The 22,697-nt window shown below is 44.1% G+C and overlaps 1 protein-coding gene across 3 annotated transcripts in view; it reads left to right on the plus strand.

Moving 5' to 3' along the window:
- The window catches only part of CRPPA (CDP-L-ribitol pyrophosphorylase A), a 337,629-nt gene that overhangs the window by 149,322 nt on the left and 165,610 nt on the right, over window positions 1–22,697 (plus strand). For all 3 annotated transcript variants that reach the window (XM_077490700.1, XM_077490701.1, XM_077490699.1), the window contains one exon: window positions 19,229–19,321. In XM_077490700.1, the coding sequence (XP_077346826.1) occupies window positions 19,229–19,321 (93 nt within the window). The remainder of the gene's footprint in view (window positions 1–19,228; window positions 19,322–22,697) is intronic.

Raw genomic sequence — 22,697 nt, forward strand, 5'->3', positions numbered from 1 at the left:
TGAGACCCCCTGCCTTAAATAATTCCAGGTCTTGGAAAACCCTTAATAAAACTAATTTATTGGGGGTCCGTTGGTATAATGCCTCAATGATTGATGGTCAATAGGAAGAATGCAACCTTTACAGTGGCGGTGAGAAAGCCACTCTTAAAAACTGCTAAAAAAAATAATAATAATTTGTATCATGCTGCTGACTTTGCCAAGTGGCATTAGTCCTGGAACGATGAAGGCAACAGCAAATTGGATGCCAGTCTGGGAAAGTTCAAGGAACTTCTTCCAACCTCTTGAGAAACTCTCCAGTTCCACGGAACCCCCAGATGAGAATAGCTGGACTAGAGAGCACCGTTATATCAGGGGTCTTCAAACTTTATATACAAAAGGCAAGTTTACTGTTCTTCAGACTTCAGGGGGGTCTGATTTTAACCAGTCAGAGTAGAAAATGCCCCGGAATCAGAGCAAGTGGACAATGTCCTAGGCTTGATGGTTAGTATGAATAGAAAAAAACTACATAGGAGCTATGGTTAGTAGGAGGAGGAATAGTGCCCAGTCTTTGGTATCAGTGGGAGGAATGATGCCTAATCGTTTATATCAGTGGGAGGAGCAGTGACCCATCATTGGTGTCAGTGGGAGGAATAGTGCCCCATCATTGGTGTCAGTAGGAGGAATAGGGCCCCATCATTGGTGTCAGTGGGATGAATAGTGCCTCATCATTGGTGTCAGTGGGAGGAATAGGGTCCTATCATTGGTGTCAGTGGGAGGAATAGTGCCTCATCATTGGTGTCAGTGGGAGGAATAGTGCCTCATTGTTGGTGTCAGGTTAGGAATAGTGCCCCATTGTTGGTGTCAGGGGTAGTAATAGTGCCCCATTATTGGTATTAGTTGGAGGAATAGTGCCCCGTTGGGATTAGTGGGAGGAATAGTACTGCCCCATCATTGGTATTAGTTGGAGGAATAGTGCCCCATCATTGGTACCATTTTGTGGAATAGTCCCCCATTGCAGTGGCGTCACTAGGGCTGGTGTCACCTAGTGCGGCAAAACATGGTGGCACCCTCCCATCCTACCCAGTGCCCTGCAGGCACTGCATGGCCACGGGGCACATGTTCCAAACGGTCCCTGTAAATCATAGTATAAGGTGGTATAAAGCAGGCTGGGGTGGTATGGGACAAGTTGGCATAGGTCAGTTTGGGGTCGCATAGGGCAGGTTGGGGCGATATAGGACAGGTTGGGGGGACATAGGACAGTTTGGGGTCCCATAGGGTGGATTGGGGTGGTATAGGGCGGGTTGGGGTGGTATAGTGCCACATTGGGGTGGTATGGGATAGGTTGGGGTGCTATAGTGCCAGGTTGGGGTAGTATAGGACAGGCTGGGATGGTATAGGGCAGGTTGGGGTGGCATAGGCAGGTTGGGGTGGTATACTGCTAGGTTGGGGTGGTATAAGGCAAATTGGGGTGGCATAGGACAGGTTAGGATGGCATAGGACAGGTTGGGGTGGTATAGGACAGGTTGGGCTGGCATAAGACAGGTTGGGGTGGTATATTGCCATGTTGGGGTGGTATATTGCCACGTTGGGGTTGTATAGGGCAGGTTGGGGTGGTATAGGGCAGGTTGGGGTGGTATAGTGCCAGGTTGGGGTGGTATAGGGCAGGTTGGGGTGGCATGGGACATGTTAGGTTGGCATAGGACAGGTTGGGGTGGTATTGGGAAGGTTGGGGTGGCATAGAACAGGTTGGGGTGGTCGTAGGCAGGTTGGGGTGGCATATGGTAGGTGGGGGTGGCATAGGGCAGGTTGGGGTGGTATAGGGCAGATCAAGACTGTGCAGTGATAGTGTGCATTGTGCAGTAACTTACAGAATCATTCCTGGAGATGAAGACCCAGGCGGGGCTGCTGAGTCCTCGCCTCTATCTCCTTCAGCTAAGGGATCAGCCATGGTGAAGTAGCCTGTGGGAGGAGTGGAGGAGGCAGCCACACCCCCAGCTCCGCCCACCAATTGGACTGATATTGGAGATCCCAGAGGGGCCGAGTGACAGCTTAACCTGACGAGGGAGTGTAATAGGCAGCCTCGCTCCCCCCGCACGGTTTTCAATATAAATATATAATACAGTGTGTAGCAGCGGGCGGTGGCCCCGGCGTCACCCCTCTGGCAGGTGTCACCGGGTGCGGCCCTCCCCCCGCACCCCCATAACAACACCACTGCCCCGTTGTTGGGGTCAGTGGGAGGAATAGTGCCCCATCATTGATATTAGTTGGAAGAATAGTGCCCCATCATTGATATTAGTTGGAAGAATAGTGCCCCATCGTTGGTATTTGTGAGGAATAGTGCCCCATTGTTGGTGTCAGTGGGAGGAATAGTGCTCCATTGTTGGTGTCAGGGGAGAAATGGTGCCCCATTGTTGATGTCAGTGGGAGGAATAATGCCCCATTGTTGGTGTCAGGGGTAGGAATAGTGCCTCTTATTACTGGGAAGAACAGCGTCTCAAGGGCTGGATAAAGGTGGGCAAAAGAACCACAGCTTGGAGACCACTGCTTTAAATTAATGACAACCAGTTGTGGTCCAGTTGCCTCAATAGATCATGAAATAGTAGTTCTCACATCGACCTAAATCCAGAGACAAGCCTTTTTCCTGGCATGTGAATGGGTTCTTAGTGCAATTATTCTTTTTGTTTAGCTGAATACCAAAATCAGCTGCAGATCATTATCTGACTTACAGGGGCTTTCCTGCTGAACACAATAAACTAATCATTGTGATTTGTTTCCAAAATTCTAAGTAAATCTGATTCATAAATGTGCACTTTAAACCGAGTGACCCTTCCAATCTGCAGGCGTGCATTAAGCTATGCCTGTGAAAGGGAAGTTCATGCAACAGTTGCCGTGAAATAGTCTTTTATGAACAGATGTGACAGTCATTAGCAGGAGAGAATAGTCTGCTGATAATGGAGCCAATGACTGAGCCTTCCAGCCAGGTGTGTAATAAGGTGGAGGCAAGTGATGGACGGATTCCAGGCACAAAAGGCTTGCCAGTTACAGAGATGGTTCAGGTGTTAGAATATGGCAAATATTGCAGGAAACAGATAAACAATATACAGTGTGGCAAAGCAAATATTTTACAGGATGTAGGAAATTAGAAGTAGAAGTGTAAATATCTGCTATATAGTTCAGCATGTTGGGCACTGCCAACCCAGCTAAGATGTTCACTTCCGGCAGCTGCAGAGGCTTAATCCACTAACAGAGATCAGTGAAATAATGCCCATTGGTTCTGGATCTCTGGATCTAGCACTCTGTAGAAAAAAATACAACCCCCCCCCCTGAATACCTTCCTCCAAACCTACAGTAAAACGTTCCTAATTTCTATAAACCTAGTAATTTAAGTGATCCACAAGAACATATATGTAAATTGCCACCATCCCGCGGTAATGCATGAAATAAACTCAAAAGAGTGGAATTTTAAGGGCATTTTAAGGGCAAATATATATATATATATATATATAGACACAGAAATATATATATATATATATATATGTAGCACTACCCCCGAAGGAGCTGCTGGATTGATTTGGGCTTACCGTTACCTTCTGCTCTCCTCGATTCACATCTAGGGGTGTCCCGTGGTAAATGGCCCAGTAACTCGAGAGACTGACAACAGATCCACTTGAATGAATTTTATTTGCAAAACGTAGACAATGAACAGTCTCTTAAATTGGGATCAGAGGGTTGGAAAGGAAGTTCAGGTGCTCTTAGTGTCAAAGTCAAAATGTTAAAGAACTTGCTTACTTTGACTTAATCCAGAGAATAGCCATTCACAGCTGGATGATCACTCAAGTTGGACAGTCCTTCTCTCACAAGGCCCAGCAGCCAACAAGGTGCTTTACTCAGGAACAAGTCTCTGCCACAGATGTTGTTGTAGAACATATAGGAATAAGTCTCTGCCACAGACGTTGTAGAACATTCAGGAAACTAAAACTTGTGGAACACTCGTGTGATACCTGGATCTTTCAGCCATCTTGGCGATACCCATGAGACTGGATTCACTTAGGTACTTCAGCCCCACCAGGCTCTTGCTAAGAAGCCAACCCGTATGTGGCCTTCTTCTGAAGAGTCCTCCCCTGGATAGCTACAAAGTTACTGGGCCTCTCCAACTACCGGACATGGCACTGGACCACTTCGGAATCCTTCTTTAGTTTCCTTACCTCGGGCTAGCCAGCCCCGAGACAATTAGTCCGGTGGATCCACACCCCAGGCCATAGCCTTCCTGGGGGCTGGTCAGGAGGACCAGGACCATGGAGTCAGAACATACTTCTGGACCGGAACCCTGAACCACGTGACATCGGCATCTTAAGTACCCTCTCCCAGATAGAACAGCAAGAGAGACACTCCCACTGGACGGGCTCCGAGAGAAGGTAAACTTAAAGCACCCAACCAGACTGTGGTTCCATGCCTGCCAGAAGAGACAGTGCCCCCTGTGGCCAGGCTGAACATCCTATAGTCCAGTCAGACTGATGCTGAGGTCCAAATTTGGAACAATTGTACCCAAACCAAACTGCAGTTCAGGTGTATCCTTAAATTTCAAAAACATAGCGCGTGCTCTTCAGGAGGCGGCGATCCATATATATATATATATATATATATAACATAATAATGATATAACATATATATGTGTGTATATATATATATATATATATATATATATATTATATATAAAACTTCACATGTAGAACATTTTATTTGTTTTAGAAAAATTGTATTAAAAAATCTCATGTTGATAATACAAAACATCATAAGAATAGCAATATCAACATTGCACATTGTATGAATAAAATATGCAAACATTGCACATTTGACAATTTGAACCATGTAGTGCCAATCCCAATCTACTTGCTCTTCCCTTAAATTGTGGTTTCCAACAAGGAATGCTGCAGAGTGGGATAACCAATGCGTTTCAAAATTATTGTTCTAGATCTTCTTCAGGGAATAATACCACTTCTGAAAAAAACAGCTTTGCATTAGTAAAACATTAATACAAATTCATACTCAACAATATGCATCAAACTAGTATTTAAACACACACTTACAAAAAATGTGCATAATAAGCAGAGGCATTCCTCCAGAAAGAACATGGATATCCTATCACGGCCATTAAAGGCCTACCCGAAGTGGATGGCAGGCGTTCACATCCAGAATGCCAAACGTGGATTGCCTGAGGGCATTGAAAAAAGGGTGCTGTGGGCTGAAAGGAAGCAGAAAAAAAGATGATAAATCCCCAGGAAGAAAATGAGTCTTGATTTCATGGGAAAATGGGTCAGCCTGGATTGTTATTCCCCTTAGGCAGGCCCCACTTTAAATGTTTAAAGGCTTATTCACACCATGCACATCTCCACACATGTGATGGGAAACTTGGAAATCAATTGTTTAACTACTTGCTAACTGCCCTGCTACAGGCGGTAGCTCTGCGCCAGGTCACGTGTGTGTGTGTGTGTGTGTGTGTGTGTGTGTGTGTGTGCGCGTGTGTGTATGTATGTGTAAATATATTATACGTGATCCTGCAGGGGGTGCATGCACACTTCCAGCAGGCTGCTTCTGCTGTGATTTTTCACAGCAGAAGCTGATATGCGGGTTCTGGATACTGGATATCCTCAGGCACTCGCCGATCGTTGGTGAACAACACAGAATGGGGATCTGCCTTTGTAAACAAGGCCGTTCTGACGGGGGGGGGGGGGGGGGGAGGGATGGATTCTGTGTTCATACAAAGTAGGGACTAGAACCCATCTCTTCCCCTAGTAAAAGCAGTGCACAGTGTACACAAAAATGCAGGCTAGGCACACAGTTAACTCTTTGATCACCCCTAGATCAGGGGTGTCAAACTTAATTTCATCACGGGCCACACGAGCACTATGGTTTCTCTCAAAGGGCCGCTTGTATCTGAGGTGAGCTACACGTAGAGTTTACGACTATGCTATGTACAGAGTGCAGGGTCCAGGGGTGCATTATGTACAGAGTGCAGGGTCCAGGGGTGCATTATGTACAGAGTGCAGGGTCCAGGGGTGCATTATGTACAGAGTGCAGGGTCCAGGGGTGCATTATGTACAGAGTGCAGGGTCCAGGGGTGCATTATGTACAGAGTACAGCATTCAGGGGTGTGTTGTGTACAGAGTGCAGGGTTTAGGGGTGCACTAGGCACAATTTGCCACCCTAACCTCCCCCAGAAAGCTTTCTCACATCTCTTTCACCTACATGGCCCACCTCGAGTACCTCCCTGTGTAGGTGGCTCTGCAGGGAGATCACTCTCTCTCTCTCTCTCTCTCTGATTGTGGAGATTTGTCCCTGCCATGCTGTGAGTACATGCAGGAATCTTTTCGATCTGGGAGGCGCTGAGGGCAAAGCTGTCCCTCATAAACACAGACGGCTTCTGTGTTTAGAAGTGACTGCAGGGAGCGGAAGCAGAGGGAGAGAGCCGAAGTGGCGGAAATTGATTTCTGTCATGTTCCAGGTGCAAATCTGGGTGTGAGGGCCACATGACAAGGCCTGGAGGGCTGCATTCGGCCCACGGGTGGTGGGCAAATGGGCGTACCTGTATGTCCCCATTAATTGGTGAGGCTACAGCGTGACCGACGCGCGGACTCCATATCTGCCAGTCTCTCGGCGATCGATTCACAAAGCTGCAGAACGGAGAGATGCCTATGTAAACAAGACATTTCCCCTTTCTGCCCTGTGACATGACAGAGATCACTGCTCCCTGTCATCAGGAGCAGTGATCGCTGGTATGTGAGTGGAAGCCCATCCCCACCACAGTTAGAATCACTCCCTAGGACACACTTAACCCCTTGATCGCCCCCTAGCGTTTAACCCCTTTCCCTGCCAGTGTCCTTGCCGTAATTGGTGCATTTTTATAGCACTGATCGCTGTATAAATAACAATGGTCCCAAAATAGTTTCAAAAGTGTGCAATGTGTCCGCCATAATGTCGCAGTCATGATAAAAATCGCAGATCACTGCCATTACTAATAAAAAAAAATGATAATAAAAATGCCATAAAACTATCCCCCTTTTTGTAGATGCTATAACTTTTGCGCAAACCAATCAATATACGCTTATTGCGATTTTTTTTTCTACCAAAAATATGTAGAAGAATACATATCGGCCTAAACTGAAGAAAATATTTGTTTTTTTATATATTTTTGGGGGATATTGTAGCAAAAAGTAAAAAATATTGCGTTTTTTTTTTTTTTCAAAATTGTCGCTCTTTTTTTGTTTATAGCACAAAAAATAAAAACTGCAGAGGTGATCAAATACCACCAAAAGAAAGCTCTATTTGTGGGTGTCATGTCACATGACCGCGCAATTGTCTGTTAAAGTGACGCAGTGCCGAATCGCAAAAAGTGCTCTGGTCAGGAAAGGGAGTGAAATCTTCCCGGGGGGTGAAGCGGTTCATAAAAATGATCTTTCTTCTTCAATCTGCAGCTGCTGTCATTTTCTGTAAAATCCAATATGGCAACCCAGGAGGCCTTCAGTACAAAGTTGGTGTTCTTCATGTAAAAGTAAAAAAATTAAAATAAATAAGAGATACCAACTGACAGAACCCCCAGGATCTGATCTTTCGTAAGGTTACTGATGAGGTTCCTTTTGAGTGGAAGCTTCTTAATGAATGGAGCGCTGTCATATGTGTTGAAAACATTTATGCCCATTTTTTTCCATGTGATTTTGGTTAATATTGTGATGAGTGCACAATCCTCAGTGGACGCGGGATACGTGCGCAGAGAACGGACCAGCGCTGCCGTGTTGTAAATTTCTTTGCTGGGCGTCCTGACAGCCTCTTTGATCATCTGCTGTATATTAAATGTGAGGTCTCCAGCAGGATGTGAGCTTCTGAGGGCCCTGTCATTGCTAGATGTGATAAATGACTTGATTTGTGTGTCTGGGGGTCCTCAAAAGACATTTAGTGGTTTCTTGACCTTGAACATCCTTTTTTTGAGGAAAAACAAGCCATTGTCTAGAAAAACCAAGAACTATTAATGAAATTGGTTAATAGTTTTACCTACAATGGGATAAAAGCACATTTAAATTCCAGCACCCGATGTCTGTCCAACCTGTCCATTAAAACTTGATGATTAAAGTGTATGTCAAGGTATAATAAAACAAAAAAAATAAATAAATGTCTGTAGAACAGGGATATGGAATTGGCAGACCTCCAGCTGTTGCAAAACTACAAGTCCCATCATGCCTCTGCCTCTGGGTGTCATGCTTGTGGCTGTCAGAGTCTTGCTATGCCTCATGGGACTTGTAGTTCTGCAACAGCTGGAGGTCCGCTAATTGCACATCCCAACATGTCTACAATATAGGCAACTTTGCCGGAGTTTTTTCTCTTAAACACATTCGCTGTCATTTCAAACACACGTTTTTAGGCCCGGAAGATTAGGTCTCTACTTCTGAAAACAGAGACCTTGGAGAATGAAATAGTGGTAGTTCCAATTGTTTTATATCACATGGTATTTGCACAGCAGTTCATCATAGAAAATTCTTAGTAAAAAAAATATTTATGAATTTTAGGGCACACAAATTACCCAATTTTTGGGTAAAATATATAAAAGATGAGGTTGTACAGAGCAAATAGATACCAAACATGTCAAAACTTAAAAAAAAATTGCTTTGCACCAATGAAACGACGACAAACTTTGCTGCCATAAATTTTCCATGTCTTAAAAGATCCTACAGCAGTGGTTCTCAACCTGGGGGTCGAATGATGGTTAGCCAGGGGTCACCGAAATCTAGGCTGTTCCTGAAGCTCGTACCGCTCTCCCAGCCTTTTTGTGGCTGCCCAGCAGGGCTTTTCCTGGAGCCCGCGCCTGCCCACTTAGCCTCTTCACAGCCGCCCATTCAGTTTGTGGCATGGGGGGGCAGAGACTAGAGGTCAGCTGACTGGTGAGGAATGTGAAGTGGGAGGGGCTGGAGGTGACCCTATCTCCTGGTTTCAGCATAAGTGTCACTGCTACGAGACACCACAAAGTCGGAGACACAGTGAGTACCACTACCTGTGATTATAGTTGCATATTAAAAGTCCTCACTACAGTTCAGCTGATGACCTTGATCAAGAGCACCTAAGTTGGCTGATCAGAACTCTCCCCAGCATTGCCACTGATCCCATTAACCCCCCCACCACCACCACCAAGGAGTAAGAGAAGAAATATAAATAGAGAATACATGGGAGGCAGAGGAAAAGAGGGGGAGGAACAAAGAAAAAGAGAGAAAGAATAAGAGAAAGAACAAGAAAGATGGGTAGAGAGAGAGATAGGGGGAAAAAAACAAGAAATTGGGATAGAAATAAAAGGGAAAAAAAGGAGAACAAAGAGAAAAGCCTCGTACACACGATGGGACTTTCAGATGGGAAATGTGTGATGACAGTCTGTTGGTGGAAAATCCGACCATGTGTACCATCCATCGGACAATTGTTGTCAGACTTTCCACCAACAAATGTTGGCTAGCATGTTTTCAAATTTTCCGCTAACAATTGTGTGTTGTTGGATTTTCTGATCGTGTGTACACAAGTCCGTCGGACAAAAGTCCAAAGTACAAACACGCATGCTCGGAAGCAGAAGCGGTCGGTCTTGTAAATTAGCGTTTGTAATGCAGAATTAACATTGGTGACATCTGGAAATGCAGCGCACAATTCTCTTCTTCTATAATGGGATAATAATGAAGCTGCTTTGCTGGTGATACTGATGGAGTTATTGCAAACTAATTTTCAAAGGCTTTTTTTTCTAGTGATATCAAGAATAATATGTTTTTGTTTTTTATTTGGGCAAGTTACCACAACACCATTATCCCGTAGTTTTTAAGATCAAAGATACAACTATGTTGGTGTCCCTTGTCAATTTTACATTGTATTTTTTAAAATGTAACCGCCTACTCCCAAACTGTCATTTGAAGGAAAACACATAGCCAAGTATTATTCTACACAATTGTTTTATTGTGCATAAAAAAAACAAAAAAACAATAGACATGTTATCTGCCAATAGAACGAAAAAGTGCATTCTATGCATCCAAAAATATAGAAAATATATCAAATCATTATTCAACCACGTAACAGGTCCCAGATGATTGCGTGGCCAGTCACGGCGCGTGGTGTGGCTCGCACATGCGCAGTGGGTCACATCACAGCCGGGCTCCCACAGTTAAAATGTCGGCGCCGCCGAGTGGAGGGGGAGACGAGCGGGGCTTCGATGGACCCTGTGACAGGTAAGGCCACGTACACACGGGCGGATTGTCTGCCCAACTTAGTCCGCTGAACCGTGTTTCAGCGGACAATGCGCTCGTGTGTGGGCTTCAGCGGACTTTTTCAGCGGACAGTCTGGCGGACTAAGTCTTTTGGAATTTCCGTAATTTTGTCCGTCCAAACTTGGTTTTGTCCGTCCAAACTTGGTTTCAGCGGACAATCCACTCGTGTGTGGGCTTCAGCGGACTTTTTCAGCGGACTGTCTGACGAACAAAGTCTTACGGAATTTCCGTAAGACAGTCCGTTCAAACTTGGTTTTGTCCGTCCAAACTTGGTTTCAGCGGACAGTCCGCTCGTGTGTAGGCAAGTTGGACGGACTAAGTATGGCGCATGCTCAGAAAGGATTTACACGGCCGAAGGTTGCATTGCAGTGTTTTGGACGTCGTATTTCTAGTCCCGTCGTACGTGCTGTACACGTCATCGCGCAAGCTTTCAGCGGACTGTCTGTTCATCGTGTGTGGTCAAGTCCGTTCATTCAAAAGTTGAACGGACTGTCTGTCGGATTGTCTGACGAACTTAGTTGGGCAGACAATCCGCCTGTGTGTACGCGGCCTAAGTGTCCGATTATTAAAAGTCAGCAGCTGCAGTATTTGTAGCTGCTGACTTTACATTTGCTAGAAAATTACTTAGAACCCCCAAACATTTTATATATAATTATTATGTTTTTTTTTTTTAGAATAGACCCTAGAGAATAAAATGGTGGTTGTTGCAATATTTTATGTCACACTGTATTAGCGCAGCGGTCTTTCAAATGCAATTTTTTGGGGAAAAATACACTTTAATTAAGAAAAAACTAAACAGTAAACTTAGCCCAATTTTTTTGTATAATGTAAAAGATGATGTTACACCACGAGAATCGTGATTTTTATTCTAACCCAAAAAAATTGTGATTCTTATTTTTCCCAGAATTGTGCAGCTCTACATTGGTGGCAGTAAAATGGTTAAAGGCTCTGCAAATACATAAAGATACCCAATGATCTGACAGAAAGAAATACTTAAAATTTTCTATTGGGAAATGAAAACACCCAGGGTTTTTGTGGACTGAGTGGTGTCAGCCCTGCCCATTGACTTTTGCTAGGCTACATAACCACTCCCGCTTGTCTTCTTATCCAATTAAAGGATAACTGCACATATTAAAGCACCCCAGTACCTCCCCCAGGTCTAATAATCACCTGTTTTCTTTTCTCACGTTCAGGTTTCCATAGGACTGCAGTGCACATGTGCTGGCCCAGCTGGAAAGATTTCTGACAGGTGGTGAGACAATTTAGGCAGCAGTATCTCAATAGATTGGGGACAGATGAGTAAAAAAATGGTGAGGGGGTCGGGGGCTTTTATTTAAGTGAAACTTCTGCCCTTCTACCTGTGGAAGCAGTGGGCGGTCCACAACTACAGTGGATATAAAAAGTCTACACACCCCTGGTAAAATGTCAGGTTTCTGTAATGTAAGAAATGTGACCAAAATAAATCATTTCAGAACTTTTTCCACCTTTTAATGTGACCGATAAACTGTACAACTCAATTGAACAACAAACTGAAATCTTTTAGGTGGAGGGAAGTAAAAAAATAAAATTAAAATAATAATTGGTTGCATAAGTGTGCACACCCTTATACTAATACTTTGTTGAAGCCCCTTTTGATGTTATTACAGCTCTCAGTCTTTTTGGGGATGAGTCTATCAGCATGGCACTTCTTGACTTGGCAATATTTGCCCGCTTTTCTTTGCAAAAACACTCCAAATCTGTCAGATTGTGGGGGCATCTCCTGTGCACAGCCCTCTTCAGATCACCCCACAGATTTTCAATTGGATTCAGGTCTGGGCTCTGGCTGGGCCATTCCAAAACGTTAATCTTCTGGTGAAGCAATTCCTTTGATTTGGATGTATGCTTTGGGTCGTTGTCATGCTGAACGATGAAGTTCCTCTTCATGTTCAGCTTTCTAGCAGAAGCCTGAAGGTTTTGTGCCAATATGGACTGGTATTTGGAACTGTTCATAATTCCCTCTACCTTAACTAAGGCCCCTGTTCCAGCTGAAGAAAAACAGCCCCAAAGCATGATGCTGCCACCACCATGCTTCACAGTGGGTATGGCGTTCTTTTGGTGATGCGCAATTTTGTTTTTGCGCCAAACATATCTTCTGGAATTATGGCCAAAAAGTTCACCCTTGGTTTTATCAGACCAGAACACATTTTCCCACATGCTTTTGGGAGACTTCAGATGTGTTTTTGCAAAATTTAGCCGGGCTGTTTCTCTTCGTAAGAAAAGGCTTCCGTCTTCCCCATAGCCCAGACATATGAAGAATACGAGAGATTGTTGTCACATGTACCACACAGCCAGTACTTGCCAGATATTCCTGTAGATCCTTTAATGTTGTTGTAGACCTTTTGGCAGCCTCCCTGACCAGTTTTCTTCTCGTTTTTTCAGCAATTTTGGAGGGACGTCCAGTTCTTATACTGTTGTGCCATATTTTCTCCACTAGATGATGACTCGTCACTGTCTTCCATTGTATAACTAATGCCTTCAAAATTATTTTGTACCCTTCTCCTGACTGATACCTTTTAACAATGAGATCCCTCTGATGCTTTGGAAGCTCTCTGCAGACCATGGCTTTTGCTGGAGGATGCGACTAAGAAAATGTCAGGAAAGACCTACTAGAACAGCTGAACTTTATTTGGGATTAGTTAACCACTTTCAGACCGGACCATTTTGCTGGTAAATGACCAGAGGTCTTTTTACACTTTGGCACTGCCCTGCTTTAACTGGTAATTGCGCGGTCATGCAATGTTGTACCCAAACAAAATTTGCGTCCTTTTCTTCCCACAAATAGAGCTTTCTTTTGATGGTATTTGATTGCCTCTGCGATTTTTATTTTTTGCGATATAAACGTAAAAAGACCGCAAATTTTGAAAAAAAATGATATTTTCTACTTTTTGTTATTAGAAAAATCCAATAAACTCAATTTTAGTCATACATTTAGGCCAAAATGTATTCAGCCACACATGTCTTTGGTAAAAAAAAAGTCAATAACTGTATATTTATTGGTTTGCGCAAAAGTTGTCACATCTACAAACTAAGGTACGTTTTCTGGAATTTACGCAGCTTTTAGTTTACGACTGCCTATCTCATTTCTTGAGGTGCTAAATTGGCAGGGCAGTACAAAACCCCCCCAAATGACCCCATTTTGGAAAGTAGACCCCCTAAGGAAATTGATAAGAGGCATGTTGAGCCCATTGAATATTTTATTTTTTTGCCTCAAGCGATTGAATAATGACAAAAAAAAAAATATATTTTTTTTTTTACACAAAGTTGTCACTAAATGATATATTGCTCACGCATGCCATGGGCATATGTGAAATGACACCCCAAAATAAATTCTGCTGCTTCTCCTGAGTACGGGGATACCACATATGTGGGACTTTTTGGGAGCCTAGCCGCGTACGGGGCCCCGAAAACCAAGCACCGCCTTCAGGCTTTCTAAGGGCGTAAATTTTTGAGTTCACTTCTCACTACCTATTACAGTTTTGAAGGCCATAAAATGCCAAGATGGCACAAAACCCCCACAAATGACCCCATTTTAGAAAGTAGACACCCCAAGCTATTTGCTGAGAGGCATGTTGAGTCCATGGAATATTTTATATTTTGCCACAAGTTGCGGGAAAATTACAAACTTTTTTTTTTTTTTTTTTTTTTTCACAAAGTTGTCACTAAATGATATATTGCTCATGCATGCCATGGGCATATGTGAAATGACACCCCAAAATAAATTCTGCTGCTTCTCCTGAGTACGGGGATACCACATATGTGGGACTTTTTGGGAGCCTAGCCGCGTACGGGGCCCCGAAAACCAAGCACCGCCTTCAGGCTTTCTAAGGGCGTTACAGTTTTGAAGGCCATAAAATGCCAAGATGGCACAAACCCCCCCCAAATGACCCCATTTTGGAAAGTAGACACCCCTAAATTTAGGGGTACACTAGTGAGACTAGGTAATAAATGGCGGGTGCCCTGAAACTATAAAAAAATAACTAACCAACCAGCGTCACCTGTAACAGTTATATGGTGATCACTGGTGAAAGGGTTAACTAGGGGGCAATCAGGGGGCTTTATGCGGTAGTATATGGGGGTCCCTGGCACTATAAAAAGCTGCGGCGAACCTAAATACCTACCTGCCTAACTAGCGTCACCTGTGACACTAATACAGCGATCAGAAAAACGATCGCTTATTAGGCTGGGTTCACACTGGAGCGATGCGGGAACGCCACGAATGCGCGGCGGGTTCCCGCATCGCATGCCTCCCGGCGGCAGTTCACACTGCCCTATGCGAACTGCTGGGAGTGTCAGTGAAATGTTAATGACACCCCCAGATCAGTTCGCATATCACAGTGCGATCTGCAAACTTGGATCGCATGGTGTGAACACCCATGCGATCCAATTCTGCTGCGGACCAAAAAAAGGGTCCCGTGCGAGTTTGCGGCGGGTGCGGCGGGTGCGACACGAATTCAGCCATACTATCTGTATAGCTGAACTCGAATCGCACAGAGATCGGATGTGATTTGCACTGCAGTGCGGTGCGAATCACATCCGTTCTCATAAACCGCTGCAATATGAACCCAGCCTTAGTGACACTGGCGACGGGGGGTGATCACGGGGTTAAACCTTTATTGGGGGGGTTAGGGGGTACCTTAGAACTAAAGGGGGCTAACCCTAACTGCCCTAACAGTTATTAGTCACAAATGACACCCGCCGGGTGATCAGGGGGTTAAACCTTTATTAGGTAATAAATGGCGGGTGCCCTGAAACTATAAAAAAATAACTAACCAACCAGCGTCACCTGTAACAGTTATATGGTGATCACTGGTGAAAGGGTTAACTAGGGGGCAATCAGGGGGCTTTATGCGGTAGTATATGGGGGTCCCTGGCGCTATAAAAAGCTGCGGCGAACCTAAATACCTACCTGCCTAACTAGCGTCACCTGTGACACTAATACGGCGATCAGAAAAATGATCGCTTATTAGGCTGGGTTCACACTGGAGCGATGCGGAAACGCCACGAATCCGCGGCGGGTTCCCGCATCGCATGCCTCCCGGCGGCAGTTCACACTGCCCTATGCGAACTGCTGGGAGTGTCAGTGAAATGTTACTGACACCCCCAGATCAGTTCGCATATCGCAGTGCGATCTGTAAAACTCGGATCGCATGGTGTGAACACCCATGCGATCCGATTCTGCTGCGGGCCAAAAAAAGGGTCCCGTGCGAATTTGCGGCGGGTGCGGCGGGTGTGGCGGGTGCGGCGAATGGCTGAACTCGAATCGCACAGAGATCGGATGTGATTTGCACTGCAGTGCGGTGCGAATCACATTCGTTCTCATAAACCGCTGCAATGTGAACCCAGCCTTAGTGACACTGGCGACGGGGGGTGATCACGGGGTTAAACCTTTATTGGGGGGGTTAGGGGGGTACATTAGAACTAAAGGGGGCTAACCCTAACTGCCCTAACAGTTATTACAGTCACAAATGACACCAATGCAAAAAAAAAAAAAATGACATTGGTGTCACTGTGACTGGGGGGCAGGGGTAATTGGGGGGGTGATTGGGGGGGGTGAGAGTGTGCCTGGCATGTTCTACTGTGTGTGTAGAGTGTTGGTGCAACTCACCGATCCGCTCTCCTCCGTGTCGGAACGAAAAATACCGACACGGAGGAGAGAATACATCACTTCCTCTCCTGTGTTTACATTACAGGAGAGGAAGTGATGTCACGGGGGATTTCTATTCGTCGGGAGCGATCGCGAGGGGGTGGCCATGAATGAATGGCCGCCCCCTCGTCCCGGATCGCTCCCGGACGAAAACCGACCGCCGCAGGCACCGGGCGGGGGCCCGATCGGGCCCCCGACCCGCGGGAAGGCAGGGACGTACAGGTACGCCCATATGCCTGCCCGTGCCATGCTGTCGACGTACATCGTCGTGCGGCGGTCGGCAACTGGTTAATTAGAGGCACTTTAAATGATGGCGGGTGTGTACTGACTCCTAGTTAACATGAGTTTGAATGTGATTGTTTAATTCTGAACATCCCCAGTTATAAGAGGGTGTGCACACTTATGCAACCACATTAGTTTATTTTTTTATTTTTACCCCCCCAAAAAAAAAAAAAGATTTCAGTTTGTTTTTCAATTGAGTTGTACAGTTTATCGGTCACATTAAAGGTGGAAAAAGTTCGGAAATGATTTATCTTTGTCTAATTTTTTTACATCACAGAAACCCGACTTTTCAACAGGGGTGTGTAGAGTTTTTATATCCACTGTATATGCAGAGAATGGCCCCTTGTGCTGATGTGGGGGCTCTTTGCTGCAACATTCTTCTGTGAGCCCAGGGTGGGAGTGGCCTGATATACCCCCCAGTGGGCATGTCCCTGACTCCGCAAGCTCACAGGAAGTGATTTGAATATTGTATTTCAGCTGCAGATTTAGCAGTTTGGTTGAAGTTGAACGTAAAAACTGAGCTTGAGGCAATTAAAAAAAGCCACAAATGAATGGAGCTCTGTAATCATTACTACACAATTATAAGTATTTTTAAATGCAATTAGTGAAAGTGTAAGTGTAAGTACCTGATTTGCACTGATTTCATCCTATAAAAATCCCCTGCATAACAAGGAGCCAGTCAGTTGTGCTGCAGTACAAGAAGAATGCTGATAAGAGGGGAGAGCAGAGTGACTGAGAGATGAGCTCATCAGTCTGCTTCTTCCCCTTTCACCGTCCAATCATAACCTGTGTTACTAAATTAAGGCAAATTAAGGTAATCTGTCTTGGCAGCTAAGATTTTGCTGTGTGTTTGAGCTGTGTAAATCCTTATGCCCCGTACACGCGGTCGGATTTTCCGATGGGAAATGTTTGATGGAAGCTTGTTGTCGGAAATTCCGACCGTGTGTAGGCTTCATCGGACATTTTCCATCAGAATTTCCGACAAAGAAAATGTTATAGCTGGATCTCAAATTTTCCGACAACAAAATCTGTTCTCGTAAATTCCGACCGTGTATACACAATTCCGACACACAGAATTCCACGCATGCTCGGAATCAAGCAGAAGAGCCGCACTGGCTATTGAACTTAATTTTTCTCGGCTCGTCGTACGTGTTGTACGGCACCGTGTTCTTGGCGATCGGAATTTCCGACAAGATTTGTGTGACCGTGTGTATGCAAGACAAGTTTGAGCCAACACCCGTCGGAAAAAAAACATTGATTTTGTTATGGGCAATCCGATTGTGTGTATGCGCTATTAGGCTGGAAATACAAATTCTTTGCCAAAAAATCCACTCCTTTTATGTTTCATATCTCTATATTTAGCTGTTTGCCTGGATTGCAGCTTTAAGCCTTGTTTGCCCACAGGGGGATGTGTAGGTATTCCGTGCAGGCAGTCCCATTCATGTCAGTTGGGGCTTCTAGGCACCAACACAGATGTCAAATTGGGAGCAGCAGCTTTTTCTGTGCAGCCTCTGTGTCCCATTTGACATGATTGGGGCTGCCTGTACCTGCTGTACTATACTGTACCTGCAGTCAATGGCGGCTGGTGCTCAATATTTGGGGGACGCTGCAAACTAACATCACCCCCCTGCCACGCACAGTAGGCAGACGGAAAGGCGGCTAAACCCACGCCCCGTGAGAGATGGATGGGAAGGTGGCGATCGGAGGCCTTACCTTAGGAGGCAGGGGGAGGGAAGAGCCGGGCTATTGCTTCTCCTCCTGGCTGAACAGGAAGTGTGTCCTGAGACCCGATTGGCCAAGGAGTCCTAAGACTCCCTGGCCAATTGGGTCTCTGGACCCGCTTCCTGGTTGACCAGGTGGAGAATCAGGAAGACAACAGCGAATATTAATTCAGTTTCATAATAATGTTTACTATTGTCTCACAACTGGGTGAGCGCACTGCGCCCTGGGCCCACCCTTTTTCGAAGCCAATTAGAGCCTCAGGCTCTTATCACATGCTTCAAACAAAAAAAAAACATTGAAATCCATGCGTCTGTCACCCAGCAATGTAGATTTGGGGCTGGGCGCATGGATTAGGGGGGTGGCTGGCCGCCACTGCCTGCAGTACTGGTGGTGAAACAGAATTTTCTCCTTCAAGGGAATGTACATTTTTGTGATATAATTTGAAGACTCATGTCTTCTACCTGTTACCATCTGCAATATCACTAATGGTGGAACAGTAGTTGGGAATACCATTTCAGGATTATCTATCTATCATGCAATGTTTTTATTACTGTAGCACTGTATATGTCTAACACTTTTCTACTAATCTTTAAATATTGGTGTTTTTATAAATAAAGATTTTTATGGAAATGATCCCAAACTCAATACTCTTCTTTTTTCTTTTTTTTTTAATTGCCTTAAAAAACCCAACTCTGAGGTTCATTGTTTTCTTAGTTTTTGTGATGTATTTTGTAAAGTTGTACACATAATATGATTGGAAATGTTTAGCCACTAAATACAATTGCATTTTAGATTAAAATGTTCTTTTATTCACATATGAGCACAAAACTGATATCATAAAAGCAAACAGCGATTGATTATTGAAAGCTGATAAATACATTTTATACTCAGATTTGACCTTAAATATTTTACTTATATAGTCTCACCTATGTACAGGTATTTGTTGTTGTTATTCATTAAATCCCACTAAATGGAAAAGCACTTTTCAACACGTTTCTTGAACTAGAGTCCACTTCTTCAGGAGAACGTATGGAGAATGGTATATCTATGATTGTACAAATAAACATATTATAAAGAAATGTCCACAATTTCATCAAGGTGTCCTTGCATAACATAGGCACTGTACTTAAATACATTTATCAATCAAACATTTATGAATCGTCCAGAAGTAATTAAAAACATCAATATGCAAAATTTGTGCGTTGCAAACATTTTCAAAATTCTTTTTGTACATATTTATTTTACTTTCTTTTTTTTTTTTCGTCTTGCTTTGTTGTAGAACCTGAAAGCAATTTCTTCATCAATGTGCAAAACAATCCAAGACCTACAGAGTATTCTACAAGGACAGTGCTACAATTTTGTTTGTATCAATGTAAGTTGAAGTCATTCCTTTTATCATTCTATACTATAGATATCTACATTGTCATATAAGCATCATGTATAGCTCTTGTATCATGATCGTCATTATCATATTGTTCATATGCAACCATCATCCTCCTCATCCTTCTGTTGGGATGTACAGTCCAATAAATAGTCCATCTCCCTCCAGTCCATAAATAGTTCAACTTCCTCCATGATTCAACTTGAAAATGACACTTCAACGCAGACTGGAGAACTCAGCTAGCCTTATGCCCGCTACACACGATCGGATTTTCCGACAACAAAACCGTGGAATTTTGTTTCGAAGGTTGTTGGCTCCAACTTGTCTTGCATACACATGGTCATGCAAATGTTGGCCAACAATTACGTTCTTAGTGACATACTAGATGTACTACGTGTTTTTTCAGCTCTTTTATGCCACCCTTTGGGCTCCTTCTGCTAATTTAGTGTTAGTAGAAGTTTGGCGAGTGTTGATTCGCGCTTTTCTTTTTGCGTTTTTAATTTAGTGCTATTATTATTATTATTCTTGATATCACTTGAAAAAAAATGCCTTTGAAAATTAATTTGCAATAACTACACCAGTAAAGCAGCTTCATTATTATCCCATTAAAGAAGAAGAGAATTGTGCGCTGCATTTGGAGATTTCGTAATTTGCCGCGTCACCAATGTTAATTCTCCATTACGAATGCTAGTTTACAAGACCGTCCGCTTCCGCTTCTGAGCATGCTAGAACTTTGTGCGACTGACTTGTGTACACATCGGAAATTCTGATAACAAAATGTTGTTGGCAGAAAATTTGAGAACCTGCTAGCAAACTTTTGTTGGCGGAAAGTCCGATAACAAATGTTCGATGGAGAATACACACGGTCCACCAACAAGCTCACATCCAACATTTCCCGTCAGAAAATCCGACCGTGTGTATGCGGCATAAGTTGTCATAAAAGCACAGTACAGCTCTATCATCATCATTATCATCATCCTTATGAAACCGTCAATATCATTATCCTTTTGGGCTGTACAATCCAATAAACAGTCCAACTCCCTATAGTATGTAAACGGTCCAACTCCCTTCATGATTCAACTTGCATATGGCACAGATTAGGGAATGTAACTATACTAAATTGTCATAAAAGCATCATGTACAGATCTTTCATCATCATCATCATCATCATTATAATAATCATTATCATCATATCAACCCTATAGAACCATCATCATCCCGTTAGGCTGTACAATCCAATGAACAGTCCAACTCCCTCCTGTCCATAAACAGTCCAACTCCCTTCATGATTTAACTTGTGACTGACACTTGGGCACAGACTAGAGAATTCTTTTTTTTTTTCAATACTTTATTTTTATTTTTAAGGAACCATGGTATAGTTGCATGTAAAGGCCAACATAACAGTACATCTATTGGATGGAGATCAATGAGTGAGACACTATAGAGATCCATAAGCCTAGATATTAAGAATTAGTATCCTGTGTGGAATTTTACATGGTCAATACTGTTATTTGTTCATAAAAAAAAATAGGTTAAAAAACAAAAAAACAAAAAAAAACAACATAACCGAAAAAAAAAAAAAAAAGAGGGGGGGGGGGGAGGAGTAGGAGGGGTTAGGGAAAGGAACTGGTCGAGCCACCGAACCGTTAGAACTAGGAGTCCCACCATAACGCACGCCAGGTAATGGGGCTTAAGTGAACAAAGCTTTGTATTCCTCAGAATAAACTACGGTAATTCATGCCAACAAAACCACTTTTTCTTTTTCACTTTTTATCATATCATCCTTTTACAACTGTCGTCATGATCATCCCATTTGGCTGTACAATCCAATGAAGAGTCTAACTCCCTTCCATCCATAAACAGTCCCTTCATGATTCAACTTGTGATTGGCACTTGGGCGCAAATTAGAGAATTTAACTAACCTAAGTTGTCGTATAAGCATCATGTATTTATATGTCGTATTTGTCATCATATTGTTCTTACAGAACCATCATCATCATCTCATTGGGCTTTACAGTCCGATAAACAGTCCAAATCCCTCCATGATTCAACCTGCGACTGATGCTTGGGTGAAGATTGGAGAATTTAATTAATCTAAGTTGTATAAGCATCATATATAACTCTCTTATCATCATCATCATCATATCGTTCTTATAGAACAGTCATCGTCATCATCCCATTGGGCTATACAGGCCAATAAAAAGTCCAACTCCATCCATGCTTGAACTTGCGATTGACACTTGGGCGTGGATTGGAGAATTTAGGTCTACCTTTGGGGGCAACAGTAAATGCTTTTGACAGATTGAAGTGAACGTGTTTTTTCAACTTGTCTTTGTGTGACCCGGCTGACCTTTCCTTTCAGTGAGAAGAGGCAAGGAAGGTGTTAGGGTCAACTTGTCAGTTTTCCTGCGGTGAAACGTCTGTCTTTAATGAAAATAAATTTAAAGTAGAAATCCCATTTCTCATTTGTTGGTTGCTGTTTAGTGTATTTTTTTCTTTTTTAGGACATGTAGCATTTTACACGTGTTTAGCTGGTCCATTGAAAGGAATGGTGAATGCGCAAAAACATATGTATATCATTTTTTTTTTGCTTTTTTTTTAAAACATATCTGTATAGTTTACAACCTTAAGCCTGGGTTCACACTATTGCGAACACAGATGGCGCATATAAATCGTTAATAATAATAATGGCGGGGGGCGTGGCCTAGGTGGTCATGTGAGCGGATGTCTTTCTGAGCAGCTCCGTCTTCTCCCGCTACAATCCTGCTCCATCCTGGGTTAATCCTGCACCAATCGCCGACCGAAAGACACCGACTGCACCGGAGGACCCCCCCGCTTCCCTGGCAGGTGATATCGGCGGATGGGCAAACGCAGAAGGCAGCCGCCGGTGCGAATGTCTGCGCACACACGCTCGGGCCAAGATGGCCGCCGGACCACCACCGCGGAGCACTGTGATTCTCCGGCCTCCACGCCGGTGTCTTGTCAAATAGGGTCCTCCATCAGATGCTGTCCCCTGCGTACTGCGCATGCGCAGTACACAGGAACACAGATTCCGAAAATTGCCGAGGATGAACGGCGCCTGCGCCGTGAGTCCAGGTTCTATCCCCACTATCCAAGTGGACATAGAGTTCGAATAAAAAAGAGCCGAGCGCAGCGAGGCCGAGCCCGAAGCGTGGCGAGCGAAGCTCGCCCGCGAGGGGCCCTCTAAAATTCACAACCCTATGTCCGCTTGGATGGTGGGGCTACCACCTCCACTCACGGCGCAGGCGCCGTTCAGCTTCGGAGATTTTCCGAAGCTTCGTCTGCTCCGTACTGCGCATGCGCAGTACGGAGCGGACACATATTGATGGCCGGACTCTATTAGGCA

The sequence above is a fragment of the Lithobates pipiens genome, unplaced genomic scaffold (genome assembly GCF_037356315.1).
Source record: "Lithobates pipiens isolate NorthernLeopardFrog02 unplaced genomic scaffold, aLitPip1_a1.2 Scaffold_19, whole genome shotgun sequence".
Classification (NCBI taxonomy): domain Eukaryota; kingdom Metazoa; phylum Chordata; class Amphibia; order Anura; family Ranidae; genus Lithobates; species Lithobates pipiens.